Genomic DNA, 17,161 nt, shown 5'->3' on the forward strand with positions numbered 1-17,161 from the left:
TAATATTTAAAAGGTAAAATACAGAATAATAAAAAATGAACTTTGTTGTTTCATGGGTTAAAAAATTGTTCTAAAAAATAAGAAATAGAAAATGTAGTACTTTTATGTTCGTTTGGAGTTAAAAAAAGCTTTTCGGATATTTTTTATTCCTAAGAGTAGTTACAACACGATTTGCCTATTTTTATTCTTATGAATAAGTTTTGTTGAAAATTGTTATCATATTATAAATATAAAATATTTATTAATTTTATCAATAATTAATTTTAATAAAAAAATTTAACTTGCCACTTTTAATACTTATGTTTTCTTAACAACTTTTATTTTATTTGAAAAACTCAAATCCATAAATTTATTTAGGAAATATAAGTAAGCATGATAATGAGGTTCGAACACACGAAATTCGTCCCCTATCCGCTTTCGAACTCGTTGGCTATATATAATACAATAAAATTTAAAATTATTGGATTAAATTTTATGTTATCATATATAATTTAAAAATATGTTATGATTGTTATTTAAAATTGTTTTTTTTATTTTATAAAAAATTATATTTTTATAAGATTTTATAAATATGTCGGAAAAAAAACCCAACTCATTTAGAGCTGAGATGAGAGATAAATTTACACACCCCATCGAATTTCAGGAACAAAAGCAAAGGAAAAATGAAAAATTGAAAATATGAATGGGATAAATCTCTTAGTGCAAGTCGGCTATGTTATCCAAGATGTGAATTAATTAATGTGAGTTGATGTTATACTACCTCTTTTTCAGACGTACAACTTGGACGCTTTTAGCAAATTTTCCTATTTAAATGAGATTGTCTTGCTAAAATTATACGTGTGGTTTGTACCAAAAATAAATAAATAAAATGTTAATATTGATTGACACTAGAGGTTGGTGTTGTGTGACGTGGCTTATAGCATGATGCTGCAAGCGTATCCCTCACGTGGAGTTCTCTCACCCTCACATCACTTCAGTCATGGGCCCCACTCTTTTTCTCCCTCCCTGAAATCTAAAAGAGGATGAGCCACTATACCCACACGCTCTCTCCCTTCTCTCTTTCTCTCTCCAAAACCCCAATTCCGAAGCAAAAACTACCTTCACATCCACAAACCACACCTCCGCCATAAATAAAAGTAACCTCCCTCATGGAAGAGCTCTCAGCGGGGCCTCTCGTCCCCGCCGTCGTCAAACCTGAACCGTCCAAAGGCGCCTCCGCCGCTGCCTCCGGCGGCACGTTCCCGGCCTCCACGTCGGAGCCGGACAAGGACTTCCTCTGTCCGATTTGCATGCAGATCATCAAGGACCCGTTCCTCACCGCGTGCGGCCACAGCTTCTGCTACATGTGCATCATCACGCACCTCCGCAACAAGAGCGATTGCCCTTGCTGCGGCGACTACCTCACCAACACCAACCTCTTCCCTAACTTGTTGCTCGACAAGGTTCGTTCCTTCTCTCTCATCATCATCTCCGTCTATTTTATGATTCCGCAATGCTTGTTCTACAGTAAAACTTGAATTCAGTTTTCACTTGCGAATTTTCTTAAACTCTGCGTTCAAGAGAAGAATCGTTTAGTTGCGAGTCTCTAGACCTTCATTTTCGCACTGTAATTAGTAATTGCTTCTTCTTGCAATGTTGCTGACTTCAACGTGGTAGTTTTTAGCCTGTGGTTCGCTCTCATCATCTCCATTTATTTTACGATTCCGCAATGCTCCTTTTGTAGTAAAACTTGGATTCAGTTCTTGCTTCTGAATTTTTCGTAAACGCTACGTTTAAGTGAACAATCGTTTAGTTTTTGTGGAATGTTTGTAGCGAATGAATGCTGTTTCAAGTCTCTAGATCTTTATTTTCGCACTGTAATTAGTAATTGCTCCTTGCAATTTTGCTCTGATTTAAATTTCATAGTTTTTAGTGTGTGTGTGTGTGTGTGGTTTGCTCTAATAGTTCCGTTGCGATTCCGCAATGCTCGTTTTGCAGTAAAACCATGAATTCAGTTTTCATTTGCGAGTCTTTTGTTTAGTTTTTTAGGAGAATTGTTTAGTTTTTTGTGGAGTGTGTGTGGCGAATGAATGTTGTTTCGAGTCTCTAGATCTTTCTTTTGGCACTCGTAATTACTAATTGCTCCTTGCAATGCTGCTGACTTAAATGTCGTAGTTTTTAGTGTGAGATTCAAGCATGGTTTTATCTTTCGAAATGCAGCTTATTGTTATACGGTTTCTGTACCACATTTGTAGCTACTGAAGAAGACTTCTGCGCGTCAAATATCAAAAACCGCTTCACCTGTCGAACATTTTCGGCAGGTATTGCAAAAGGTTGGTTATGCTCTCGCTTTCTCTTGATTAAAATTTGTCTATTGGTAACTATGTTAATTGTGCAATAGTAAGAAGTCTTTGTTGTATTATAAATTGTTCATCTTACTTTTTATGTTCTGTTAAATTATAAATACAAGTCTAGAGGAAAGTTTATAATATGCTTATAAATTTCTTTTTTGGACTATCTAATAACATAGTAGCAGATGGCTGAGGATTAGAGGATAACTGGAGCTGGTTTTAACATTCATTATTATATAATTCTTGCATATTTATTGTATATGCCAATAGATCAAGGACCAAAGTATTGGTTTTAACTCTTGTCATTTTATTGCCTAATAGTATATTTTATGTAAGGGTTTTAATCAAGTTGTGGACTCAGTTGTGTATTGGTTTTAGTGGAATTCATACTACTTGGTATACTGAAGATCACTCTATTGTTTCACGTGAAACTGTGGATCTGTGTCGATGCTTTATTTAGTCTTCCTTTTTCTGTTTTTGATGTTTTGAATTTTGGTACAGGGTTCTGATGTGTCAATTAAGGAGCTAGACACCCTTTTGTCACTTCTTGCCGAGAAGAAAAGAAAAATGGAACAAGAAGAAGCTGAGAGAAATATGCAAATATTGTTAGACTTCTTGCATTGCTTACGCAAGCAAAAAGTTGATGAGTTGAAGGAGGTGTGCTTGCTGCAATCTCTCTCTCCCTCTACTCTAAATTATTGCTAAGTAGCTAATGTTTTCCATTTTTTTTTCTTTCCTCTGTTTGCAGTAGTTGGTCATTATCTTACCACTGATTTCTATGTTACATCTGTTTTTACTTATTGCAACAAATGGTGTTTCATACTTTCATTTGTAGGTACAAACTGATCTCCACTTTATAAAAGAGGACATAAATGCTGTGGAGAAACATAGAATGGAATTGTATCGTGCACGGGACAGGTACTCTGTAAAATTGCAGATGCTTGACGGTTCTGGGGGAAGAAAATCATGGCATTCATCAATGGACAAGAACAGCAGTGGCCTTTTATCTAGTCCTCTAAATCTTCGAGGAGGGTTGTCATCAGGGAGCCATACTAAGAAAAATGATGGAAAGTCTCATATTAGCTCTCATGGGCATGGAATTCAGAGAAGGAATGTCATCACTGGATCCGATTCACAATATATAAATCAATCGGGTCTTGCTCTAGTTAGAAAGAAGAGGGTGCATACACAGGTTTTCTTGGTTTAAATTTCCATGTTTGAACTTTTATATTTCTATTTTATTTCTATATGAATTGGTTTTGGAAATTTTAATGTCTTTTTGGAAAAGCTTTTTGCCCTAAAAGATAGTTTTGTTTCATGACGGGAAAAACAATTGTAATTTTGAAATAAGCTTAAAAATTTTTACTTTGGAATTTTTATAAAAATTGAAATTAATTTATATTTTTGTAGGCAATCCTTCTTTATAACCACAGTAGTTATGCACTTTTTCATACACTAATCCCTTTCAAATGTGCATTTAACACTATTGGAGTATTACTGGTTAATCAACACATTTTGAGCTAAGGCTCTTCCTTTTAATTTATTTATTTATTTTGTGGTCATTTTATGTTGCCACAAGCTTCAGGATTAATGTGGCTATAGCACATCTTAGGAGAGACTTAGACTTAACTCTCAAGCTAAAATTAGTTAGTGGACATGGGAAAAGGTTGAAAATCTTGGCTTTTTAATTTTTAAAGGCTGTATGTTAGGTAGTGACTAGGGATGGCTGTGGACAGCAACTTTATCGTTTAAACGAAGGCAAGGAAAAATATGAAAATGAATGATTTAAAAAAACATGTATCTGACATTATACACAAAAGTAGTTGGCACTGTATTAACAAAAGATATCTAATCCTAACCTAGGGTTCCAGTGCCTCCTACAACTTTTGAATGCTTTCATCTTGTCTTGAAATCCTTTTGTCCCTCCTTTGAATCTTGCGGTTCTTTTTTTCAATCTTGTCCTTGAGCTCTTGGATTATCCAATCCTTTACCTGGAGTTCAATATCTTTCTTGGCGAGTTCTTGGTCTTTCTCTGTGAGTTGATCATGAACTGTCCCAATGCTACCAAACACTGGCTCAACCCTCCTCAGTTAGATCTCGTCAAACAGCGAGGCGTGAATTCGCTCCTTGACTTACTTGCCTTGCTATTTAAGGAGATCCAATTGAGGAGGGTTGAGCCAGTTTTTGGTAGCATTGGTGTCATTGGGACACCAATTCTAACTACTTTTCTTAATAATGCCAGATATTAGTGATTACATACATACTGTGTCGATATAGTGGTAACTACTTTTGTGTATGTCAGATACTTGTTTCTTTAGAAACACTTCTAAGAGAAGAAAAAAATGAAATGAGCTTCTCTATAAGCTAACCGTTAGCTAATTTGTAGAAGCTCTCTCATATAGCTTCTCTAAAAGATGAGAGGACATCTATAAATTAGCTAATAGTTAACTAATGGAGAGCTAATTTTAGCTTATGAAGAAACTCATTTTATTTTCTCTTCTTATTTTTTTTCTGCTAAAAGTGCTTCTAGAGAAGCTTATCCAAATAGGCCTATTGAGACAAGCTAAATGTGTTATGAAATTTGCATTGACCTAAAGTCAACCATAACACTTATATAAGTAGTGTATTTAATACATTAAGGATATTGTCTCTTCAAAACCCTTACAGGCTTAGTTTCTGCCCCTAGAATTAAAATTAACTGATTAAGACACAAATATCAATATATCATAATAAAATTTCTTTTGGCCCAAAGTTACAATTGAATCCCTGTTAGAATGAATATCTTATCAATTGTAAAAACTACTAATTAACCATGAAACAAAAGATGCCTTAAAAAACTTAGCTTAGCTGAGCAGCAGACACCATATTGCTTATGAAAAACAAGACTTGTATCAAAACTAGATTCTGTTTTTTTATTTTTCTTTGTTTTTAAGTTTTATTTATTATTGTCTTGTAACTTAAGTCTGAGTTTTGTAATAAAATTTTGGCATATGCCATATGCTTCCTTTTACTTTTTCTGTCACCGAGTTTGCATCTATTTACTTGGTTAAAGTTTTCCTCTCTGAATCCTGTTTGATTCCCTTTCTTTGCTCCAGTTCAATGATCTACAAGAATGTTACCTACAAAAGCGACGGCATGCAGCTGATAGGTCCCATAGCCAACAAGAAAGAGATATAAGTCTCATAAGTCGAGAAGGTTATACTGCTGGTCTTGAAGATTTTCAGTCAGTCTTGACAACTTTCACACGCTACAGGTATAGGTGTCAGGTCTGTCATTTCAAATATCCATTCAAATATTTTTAGGACATGGGGGTATTTTCCTGGAAGAATGAACGGGAGTCAAATTAGTTAGGAACCGTTAGACTGTAAGAGGAGGTTCAATTAGATGAATAGGGGAAAACAAGGTCGAAAGGAGGCATTTAGGAAATTGAATTTTATATTAACTGAGCATGCTCTCCTTGCTCTGATCAATTATAGTCCATAAATAATCATTCTTTTCTTTTATCCCTTTTCATTGGGGTTCTCAACAGAGTTGCAGGTATTAACGCAGTTATTATTTTTTTGAGTTAGGAATATACAGTTATCTGTAACATTTTTGCTTCATTTGAAACAGCCGATTGAGAGTCATTGCGGAACTAAGACATGGGGATATATTTCATTCAGCAAATATAGTGTCAAGGTGAGTTGTTTGTTGAAATTGCTTTAGAACACTTATTACTCATCTCTTGCATTTTGATGTTTTTTTTATCATGGCTTCTTAAAAAATAAACCAATCAATGTTTTTGTTCCTACCTATTGTCAGTTACATTATGGTTGGTATAACTCATAGAGCCATGCTATGGGTCAATGATGGTATTTTTTTTAATTTAGTATTTTATTTGGTAATCTGTGACTTCACAATATTATAATAATGATTGTTGCTTTGATTCTAAAGTTGGGATGAAAGGTTTTTATTTTATTTTATTGAATATTGATACGGTTTGGATGTAAATGGATTTTAACATATATTTATACACAGGGTTGTGATTAACTTGAATAGTTTATGTTCTTCATCATCACTGTCACTGTTCCCCCAATCACTGATTTAACTTGAAAAGTCAATGTTCTTCATTATCCCTTGTCTCTTATTTAGTAAACCCTTTTTTGGTCATTATTGAGTTCGTACACTATCATATATTTGTGGAAGGATAATAACAATTTTACATCATTATGTAATAGGTTTATTGAATATGTAAGAAGTACTGTAGGAGGCTACTTGGAGTCTGTGCTTCCAGTTCCTTTTCTTTCTGATTTCTCTTTTTGCCTATTAATTTGACACTGGCCTATGTTTTTTGTAGGCACCTCTTTGTAATTAGGATACTTTCTTGCTCTTAACTTCCTGATCTAAACAACAAAAGAAGTAAGCCATGCCAACTAAGTTTTTGACTAAAGCCTTTTAAAACCTTCCTGACTTCACGAATCCCCTTGTCATGTCTATGTTGGTCAAACGATACTAGTTTTCTCCCTTTCCAACATAGATATCTAACATCTGCCTCAATTTATTTCCCTCCCATTTCAACTGATTTAGCTCAAAGTTCAATTTGAATGGGGATACAATTATAATACAACCTTTTCCTGCCATTGGTAGTTCTACATTTTTTTTTGCGCAGGCATTGGGATTGGATTGTTTTGTTGCCTGTGCTGAGTCCGGGTTGCTGCTCTTGTACCTATTCTTATTCACATTTGTCAAGCTCGAAACAGATGTTCAGTTGGAAGCAACTAATTTTTTGCTTCTCACAAAACGGTGCTTTTGAATGTCTGCATGGCTGTTCAATTGTATAAAAAGAAGATATACCTCTAGTTTTTTCTGACCTGAAAATAATCTAGTGTGTTAAGATGCTTAATTAGCTGAATAGTTTCTCGATACATAAGTCAAGACTCTGTGCAAAATCCCTTGAAGATCAGCACACCAACATCCCTACTATGAGTTGTCTGCCTGTCTAGATACGAGTGTTAATGGAACAGTTAAAACAATGGATTTGCTATTTCCTGAATGAAATTATAATTATGTTATATTTATTATTCTTATGTATAATGGTCTTGGTACCATCTTGATAATGATCAAATTTTAGGTCTTGATCTGTTGGTACTATGTCATAACAGTTACATATGGATCATGTTGGTACTAAATTCCTGTTCATATATGTTCACATTTTATTCTAGAGAATAGAGATAGATTAGTGGAAATAATAATACTAGGTACTATGACATGACAGACAAGTTTTTATTTAGAAGTTGCTATCCTTTTTCTTGATATTATTGTTGTTTTAATATGTAGAAGTTAGACAGAATAAATTTTCTGAATTCATGGATTTAACATGTATATTGCACTTTGCAGCATAGAGTTTGACCGCGATGATGATTTGTTTGCTACTGCTGGAGTTTCGCGGCGCATCAAAGTTTTTGACTTTTCTGCTGTAAGATGGATGACCTTTAACTTCTACTTTTACTTTTAATATCATTTTTATTTCTCCTCTTTTGATTGTTAACATTTTTGTAAACTGTGTTTTTATAGATTCTTTCAATGAATGTTTCATCTATTCCTTAGGTGGCAGTGGTGGACCACTCATAACTTAGAAAAAATATATTACTCCTATGAATTATGAACTATGAATACGAGAGTTGCACTGGTGCTATTATGATAGCCCAATGGGCTATACTGTTAGCCAATAGGCCCAAACGCAATGTCCAAAGGCCTCTTAAGTTTAAAGATTTTGTCTAGTTATGTGGTTATAGCCGTTGTGGGCTCTTTGGTCTTTTTCTTTATTCCAAGAAGTTTCCTAGCAGCTGCTTCCAGCTGTCTCTATCAGAGAATTAGGGTTTATCCTTGTATTGGGAAACAAGAAGAATATTATTCTCTATTGGGAAACAAGAAGAATATTATTCAGACATTTTCGATTTTGTCTTTTCTTTATCTTTATTAATGGAGTTTTGATTTTCGTCCCAAAATTTCCTGAGTGGTAGCCTGAGAGCTAACATATTACTTTCATACCAACTCAACCAATTTATCTTCTTCTTTAATTCAACTACAAAAACTGGTTCGCGGGGAAAACTTGATTCTCGTTATTTGACATAACATATTAGTAATCCTTCAGGGGACATATGAATTATATGATAAAATACAAGCATGTAATATGAGAAATAGAAGCATGTAATATTTGATTTACTTCAATCTCCTTAGAAACTTTGAAATTATTCAATTTACGGCATTTCTGGTTAAATTTGTTTAGTATTATAAGTGCACCTGTACAACTTAAGTGTGAAATTTGCTGCACTATATATAATATGATGCTTGAAGGGTGGTGTATTTAAAGCTAGTCATAACATAAGGCACATATGCTGGAGGATTTGCTATTAAAATTAGTGTAAGGGTTCACCCTTTAAATGTTGCTTAAACTAATAGTAATAGGTTATGAATACAAAGTAACCATTCCCTATGTTAATACTTTCCAGGTTGTGAATGAACCTACAGATGCTCATTGTCCTGTTGTGGAGATGTCTACACGTTCAAAACTTAGTTGCTTGAGTTGGAATAAATTTGCTAAGAATCAAATAGCTAGTAGTGATTATGAAGGAATTGTGACTGTTTGGGATGTAACCACTCGGAAGGTAAATGTTGAATTCAAATGGTCAGTTTGTTCTTGTATCAGATCTTTGGGTATCTTCATTCATTAATATTGTTTTGATTGTCATGTGCTTGCTTAAGTTTTCTACAGATTATTTACGCATGGCTATCATTTTAACTTTGGCAGAGTTTAATGGAATATGAAGAGCATGAAAAGCGTGCATGGAGTGTAGACTTTTCAAGAACAGATCCCTCTATGCTTGTATCTGGTAGCGATGACTGTAAGGTACTCTGAAATTTGGAAGTTTTTGTGCCAGTTTCCCTAAAATGCTTCTGTAATTTCCAATATTTTTTAAATGAAAATGATGCTTAACATATGTTTATTATTATGTATCAGATAAACTTAACCTTTTGTTTGTATAGTCCTTCGTAGTTATAGATTTTAAGAGTTTGCCACCTTTTGCATTTTGCTTAGTCAAATTTAAATTTTCTTGGCGTGGTATCTGTTGTATGATTGAAAGTTACTGAGCTAAATGTAATGTGTCTTTTCTTTGAGCAGGTCAAAATTTGGTGCACTAATCAGGAAGCTAGTGTTCTAAATATAGACATGAAAGCAAACATATGTTGTGTCAAATATAATCCTGGATCTGGCAATTATATTGCAGTAAGTACCTTTCATTCAGTTAAAACTTAGAAGAGAATATCTGGATTTAGTTCACTCTAGATATGATCCTATCCATGTTTTATCTTGTGTCTATCATTCAGCTTAGCTGCCAACTTGTGACACTGGTTGGCATTTCAAAGCAATATACTTTAATATTTTATATTTACTCTATTATAATATTTCCTCGGGAAACAGTTCTTTTGTAATAGTTTGTGCTAATTATACTTGGTAGTTAATATGAATGGTGATATTCACATGATTGGGTTTCCTGTCACCCCATATATGTATTCTGGATGGTTCATTTCAGGATTTTGCTTTTAGAAAACATTAGATTAGTATCTGCTTGTATATAATTTTATCAACAATAATAAACTTAATCTTGCTCCTTTTCTGTAATATCAACTACTCATCTTCCTTATCTGTTTTAATTTTGATATATCTAATATGTACATTCTTTACATATTTTTGCAGGTTGGGTCAGCAGACCATCATATCCATTATTATGATTTGAGAAATATTAGCCGTCCAGTCCATGTTTTCAGTGGGCACAGGAAGGCTGTTTCATACGTGAAATTTCTGTCTAATGATGAACTTGCTTCTGCATCAACAGATAGTACACTGCGATTATGGGATGTGAAGGAAAACTTACCAGTAAGTAATATGAGCAAAATGATTTCTTGCTATTGATTGATTCTTATCACATTTATCCTTCATTTTCCATTTAATTTGTGGACCCATGTTGGCTTTTGTTAATTTAACTATTACCAATCTACCTGCCTTCTAGAAGTTCTGTGCTTACCAATAATTTTATACTGAAAATCTAAATATTGACAATTCTCTAATTTCTCATCGCACCAATATTATATTTATTTATGGCATGCTCCTCAGTACCACGTCCTTTTGAATTCAATTAGTTTGCAAAACATTCAAAATGCACTAAAATTGATTTTGAAGGGTGTAAAGCGGACCAAAGCTGTCTAAAACCTTTTAAAATATTTAAATTGGATCATATTATTTTGTACTTTCTAAAATAAAATATTATTTAATATAAATATATTTTTTCTCATTTTCATTCAAATGTGTACAGGTTCGTACTTTCAAAGGCCATGCAAATGAGAAAAACTTTGTTGGTCTTACAGTAAGCAGTGAATATATTGCGTGTGGCAGTGAAACAAATGAAGTCTTTGTTTACCACAAGGTTTGTGGTTTTCAATTATGTGTCGTTTTCTTGTGCATTTACCTTTTATTTATGGTACTGAGGATTCAAGTGCCCTTCCTTTTCAGGAAATCTCGAGACCTTTGACTTCGCACAGATTTGGGTCCCCTGATATGGATGACGCTGAAGATGAGGCTGGATCATATTTCATCAGCGCTGTTTGCTGGAAGAGTGATCGCCCCACTATTCTAACAGCAAATAGTCAAGGCACCATCAAAGTGCTGGTGCTTGCAGCTTGAACACGAGAAAAAAAATGAAATAGAATGTGGAATTGGTATTATCTTTTCCCATATGCTATGATTGATTGTATCATTTATTAAATTGTACATAGTATTCGAGTGTATATGGCAGGCGTTAGGGATCTTAATGAAATATTAGTCGAGTGCTTAAACCTTTATCAATAAACCAATTAAGGGACTCAACTTCAATTTTTGTCAATTGAGGACCTCAAATTTATTAAATTTTGTATTAATAAATGCTCAGGAGACAAAAATAAAATCGAATTTGGCATGTGATAAATAATAATAATAATAATATTATCAGCAAAGCACCTAGTGTATATGATTTTACATTTCAAATACATAATTATAACTGTTACTGTTGTGCTAAAATTGAGGTCGTCCATTGATATTGAAGTACATTAAGGTTCTTAATATAAAGAGTTAACTATCTTTTTGCCTCTGAACTTTTTTGGGTTTTCACTTTTTAGTTCTTGAATAAAATTTTGACGAATCTAAATCCCCTAAATTTTTATTTCGTTAATATTTATAGTCTTTATTCCGGTAATATTTAGTTTTTGTTGTCAAATAGAACCATTAAATAATGTGGTCGTAATTGATTTGCCTAAATGAATAACAATATTTTTTTTTTATCGTACTTTTGGGTTGCTTTCAAGTCGTCATCCATAGCAAAATTAACACTTCAACCCTCTCTCTTCACCATCCAATTCCATGGAACAACACTCTCCCTCCCATTGATATCCCCCATTGCACTTCTTGGACCCTCACTCCTCTGCCCCCTTTTGCATCTTCAACTTTGACTTCGACAACTAGATCGTTGTCAAAAGCCCCTCCTGGCACAACTATGTCGATTTCCTCTTGCCTCCGTTCTCAACCGTAAAAATGAATCCATCATAAAAATTATTGTTATATCATCATTTAACGGTTCTATTTGATGACAATAACTAAAACTAATAATCGAATAAAATTTTATGAATTAAAAATGAAAATCTTAAAAAATTCAAAGACCAAAAATATAATTAACCCTAATATAAATTTTAAAGTTAAAGTCGTCCTTAATTGATTATCACATTACAAAACACAATAAAGATATTACAAAACACAATAGAGATAGAACATTGACAATTATAAAATCATCTGAGGATCTTTCTTTTATTTGTTAAAAAAAATGAATATTATTCATCTATATGCTAGACACCTGATATCTGCAAGGACTCAATCTCTCTGATTTAGTGAAAACACGCTATTTCTTAATCATATTAAACATTTTTATTTGAAACTTGCATTAACAGTTGATATTTGTTGTTTAGTGCAACTAAGTGCGAGATAACTCTGCATAAAGTTAAAATTTTGGTCATATTCTTCTCGAATACGTTTCTTATAAAATGAGTTTCTTTCTGGAGTAAAAATATATTTATAACTAATTTAAAATAGATAATAATTGTGATTTATTAAAACTTAAAATAAATGTCATTAATTATTTATGTTAAAGTTTAAATATGAACCCAATATACGAAGATTTTCCAATATTCCTCTCTCGTCAAAGATACTTTACCTACTCAAAACAGTTATAACGTTCATATAATTTTCTTCAATATTATTTTTTTCCTCTACATTTTTGTATCAAATTGCTTAATTTACATTTCTCTCTCTTTCCATCTCTCACGATTGTAATTTTTATCTTATTTTATTATATAAATATGATTTCTTCCAAAGAAAATGGTGGAGCATATGTTCGGAAAAGTTCAAACACGTTTGATCACTAATTTTTTATACAGAGATTACTTACGCATTTAATTAGTTTAACATATATTTAATATTTTTATACGGAAATTTGTTTAACATATATTTAAAGTTAATAATCGGTACCATGCCAAAATCTTAAAATTGGGCCAGCGTCAATTGGACTGTAAGTTGGTTGGCCATTAATTTCTCATTTAGCTACTACTCTTTTTACGATAAGAAAAAAAGCTAATACTTCAAAAAATTCTTTACTTTTTTCCAACACACTTTTATTTATTTCTTTTTGCGCTGGAAACACTTTTTCCATTTTATTTTCTTTATCCCCCTGACCTTGGTATTAACAATAATCGTATTTCTCGAAGTTCCAAGATAAAGGTTGGTAATACATCCCTTCTAGGCTCTAGCGTACATTACATTCCACGTTAGTGTTGAGGAAAAACTACCGGGATCTTAGTCAAAGCTACTAAAAGAGACAAATATACGATGACATAAACCATTCCTTATCTTCACTAACTCCAGTTTCAAAGAGATGAATACATTCATTGTAAAAACAGCATTACATATACATAAAAGATAAATAAACTATATATAAAGCTCATAAGGAAAGAATAGCATAAAATATCTAAATTCTTAAAAATTATAATTACCTTTATTAGATGTTATATTTTTATAAACAACTTACAAGAAATCTTAGACCTTCATATTAAATTCTTGGACTTGCAAGGTCAAGAAAACTTGAACATTGTTCATGAAATTTTAAAAAATAAAATAAAAATATAAGAAGAATAAGCTCAGGAGAGATACCGCCTTAACATCTACCACACTTTCGTTTCAGTTTGAATTTTGTGACCTTCTCCCTGAGGGGTCATGCTCATGACAAAGAGCACCAAGGTCATTTCCTGCAACACACAGGACATGATGAAAACCCTAAGAATTCTTGAGCAAGTTGAGCTGAGGAAACGGTTTTCAGATTTCAGCTCAACTTGAACAGTACGTGGCAATGAGATGTGGGAGTGAGAGGAGGTATATATAATGGAAAACTTACCAGAGTCAGCATGGTCCATATAAATAAATGAAATAATAAAAAATGGGGAGGGAAGAGGGAAAAAAAAAATGCAATAAAAGACATGAAACAGAGGCAGTGAATATAAATGATGATTACCTGCACGTAAAATTAGGGTTGATGTGTCCCTTTCTAGCAAGGGTGAGACAGGAAGGATAATGAGAGTTTGTTTTCTTGGGATTCAAAAAATGAACCCTCTATTCCTGCTTGCTCTTAAATTGTGATGTCAGGTTCTGCTGACATTCTCTTCCTACCGTGCAAAATTTTTTTGGTTTCATTTTGAACCGTGAATTGTTTCTTTGGGTCTTTAATTTTGTACTATCAGGTCCACTTCCTTGCATGTACCATATTCCATTTGCTTCTTAGCTAGCTACCTACAACTTAATTTCCCCATATAAACATGCAAGTTAGTAAATAAACTTGATACACACAACGAGTTTTAATTCTTTAAAATAACTGACATTTAATATTTTAAATGTTAAATTGATTGGTACTAAACTAATTTACTACATTGATTAATCAAAACTAAACCTAGTGAAATTTAGTGAGTTTACTAATGACTGCAAAGTTTATATAAAACTAAACCTAGTGAAATTTAGTGAGTTTATTGGATCTTTTCAACAGGTACGTGTAGTTAAAATGAAAATAAACAAATAAATAAACCTATATCAACTTATAAACAGGGCGGATATGAGCTGCAAGCCTGCAATTACCTATTAAATGATATGACTAAATTATCCTACCTATATAAATGTAGTTGTCCTGTTTGTTTCATCCTCATTATTTTTCATTCCTTGTTCATAATCACTTTACATGTATGTGAAATTTGTTGCGTTGATATATATATTTTTCTTCCAATTAAGTATATACTAAACTTAGAAAAATGTATTTTATATATATATATGCCAAATCTAATGGATACCGGCATGACAGATACCCTATAGATATATAGTGAATTTTTATTCACAAGAACAAATAGAATGTAACTACTACTCTTACTATCTCACTAGCTCTAGTGACATTTTTACACTCATATTTATCTCTCACATATATATAAAGAAAAAAATAGCAATTGAAACATTTTTTTGTTACATAAAAATTTAGGAAAAGGGAATGAATTGAATAGTGTTTTTAGACTCAAAGAATATTTATATAAATATTTATACTTGTCTCATCATAAGAAGATGAGTGAAAACTTGAATACACAATCTGTCATATAAACATTTCTTATGACAGAAAATTGTAATTTATTTTATATTATATTTAGGTTCTATATGATAATATCATGTTGCATTAGTTGCTAACACGATGCATCAAATTATTGATATTACTTTACCATAAAAACAAAAAGATTTTTGGGTGAACATATTCCTGATGTGAAACATCTGTTGTCTTCGTCGATCTTTATTTTTTAGTATATAATAACAACATTAAGAATCAAATATAAGTTCTTATGCATCTATTCATACCACTAAGTCGATCCTAATAGTTCTATCATCTTAATTTGCAATGATTACTTTCATTAAAAACAATTTAACTAATTACTTTTAGTTGAATTTTTTTTAATCATATTTTCTTTACTTACACCTGAAATTGAGATGTTGTGAAGAATAACAAGTAATGTCTTTCCCTGGAAAAAAACAAATAGTGTGTAAAGATATTAATTAAGAAATTAATAAATATATATTCTTATATAATATTATATGAATATGAATAACATAACAGCCAAAATATAATCTGCTTCTTCTTAAGTCAAAAATTAGGATTCAACCAACACCATTGGAAAACTGTTAGCTGGTGAAGCAGAGACCATAATTATTTAAGTTATTGAAACGTTGAACCGAAAGTCTTACTTTTGACCATTAAATTTAAATCACTCCTCTGCAAGGCTCTTTTAACCATTCCTTATTCGTCAAACCTCTGCATATCAATCCAAGAAACATTCACTTTTATGAGATATTCTAGCATGCAGATATTTTACCCTGCTGGGAAATCGCAGGCCTTTTATTTTCACCCATTTGAACTTTTCCTCATTCTTTTTATTTTCGGCACAAGAACTAGTCCTTTTTAATTGAAGAAACAAATTCTAGTACCTTGTAATTCTATCAGATGGATAATAGAGAATCAAGACTCACTTATTGCATGTTTATTAGATTAGAGGAGCACTAATTTACATGACACACAAATTTATAAGTAGAAACGTGACATTTTTTTACTTGCAGTTAAAAGTAAATATATTATATTTTTCTTTCTTTTTTTTAAGTCTTTCTTTATATTATATAACTTTATCATAAATTATTTTATAATTAAAAATTATATTCCTTTTCTTGTTTGTATCTTTTAGGCACTGATTTGGATGCTTCAACTTTCTGAGTATGAGTGTATCCAAACACGTCGTTTTGTAAATCTTTGAAGTAGCAAACAAATATTGGGTTTCACCGTAGATATATCAAGATTTACTTTTAGTGTGAGACTATTGCCATTGCACGACATTTTTCTTCTGGTTTTAGGCTTTTAGCAATTTGGAAGTAAATTATTTTTATGGTTCTGGTGGGCTACTGTAATCTGACAGGTAACATAATTTATTCTAATTTAATAATTTTTTATGATATAATTAATAGGATGGTTTTAAAAAATGATTAGAATTGATGTAAACACCAAATTTTATTATAAATAAATGAAAGTTGTCTGTGACATGTAAAATTGGTGATCAATATTATTTATAATCTTAGATCTTAAAAAAATCATTTAGTTTATCTTAAAATTCTAATGATTGACATTTTTCTTCCTGAGTCATAGATGGTCAGTGTTCTCTAATTTATTGGATCATATGCAAATTTTGTTTTTGATGTAAGATTGTTGTTAGTATAAATTTTTTTTGCTCATAGTAAAAATTAAATACAAGTTTTTCTATTAAATAACTTGATAAATTACTATAATATATAATCACCATTTTGGATATTTTTTATGAAATTTGATGGATATATATTCATACATTTAAATAAAGTTTATTGATGAAATATCAAATACAATAATTCTAAAATTATATTAAATTTTGTATACTTAGTACAAAATTTTGTTTCCCAAGAAATTGGTAGTTACAATAGTTTTCAAAATAAATCACTTTATTTTAAACTTAATTTAACTAAGATTTTGATATGTTTTTTATATACTTTTTATCAGTAATTTTAATTAAGATTAATTATATAAAACTAAAATCATTTAAAACAAAGTGCACAAAAGCATTAACTATCTCCATCCTTTGAAAATGGATGGGGCCACACGGTGCATTTGATGTTCAAT

At 31.8% G+C, this 17,161-nt stretch overlaps 1 protein-coding gene and 1 non-coding gene across 2 annotated transcripts; both read left to right on the plus strand.

Moving 5' to 3' along the window:
• Nucleotides 1–1,023: 1,023 nt before the first annotated feature.
• LOC100813745 (E3 ubiquitin-protein ligase COP1) lies at nt 1,024–11,204 on the plus strand. Its single transcript, XM_003519398.5, has 13 exons — nt 1,024–1,442; nt 2,235–2,312; nt 2,832–2,987; nt 3,166–3,522; nt 5,426–5,583; nt 5,943–6,008; nt 7,707–7,785; nt 8,822–8,977; nt 9,121–9,219; nt 9,493–9,597; nt 10,069–10,248; nt 10,685–10,795; nt 10,882–11,204. The coding sequence occupies exons 1-13, from the start codon at nt 1,149–1,151 to the stop codon at nt 11,050–11,052; spliced, it is 2,010 nt and encodes a 669-aa protein (XP_003519446.1). The 5' UTR covers nt 1,024–1,148; the 3' UTR covers nt 11,053–11,204.
• Nucleotides 4,386–4,527, plus strand: MIR9757 (microRNA MIR9757). Its single transcript, NR_126807.1, has one exon. It is a non-coding gene; the product is annotated as a microRNA MIR9757 (primary transcript).
• Nucleotides 11,205–17,161: the final 5,957 nt, after the last annotated feature.

Source organism: Glycine max, chromosome 2, assembly GCF_000004515.6.
Source record: "Glycine max cultivar Williams 82 chromosome 2, Glycine_max_v4.0, whole genome shotgun sequence".
Classification (NCBI taxonomy): domain Eukaryota; kingdom Viridiplantae; phylum Streptophyta; class Magnoliopsida; order Fabales; family Fabaceae; genus Glycine; species Glycine max.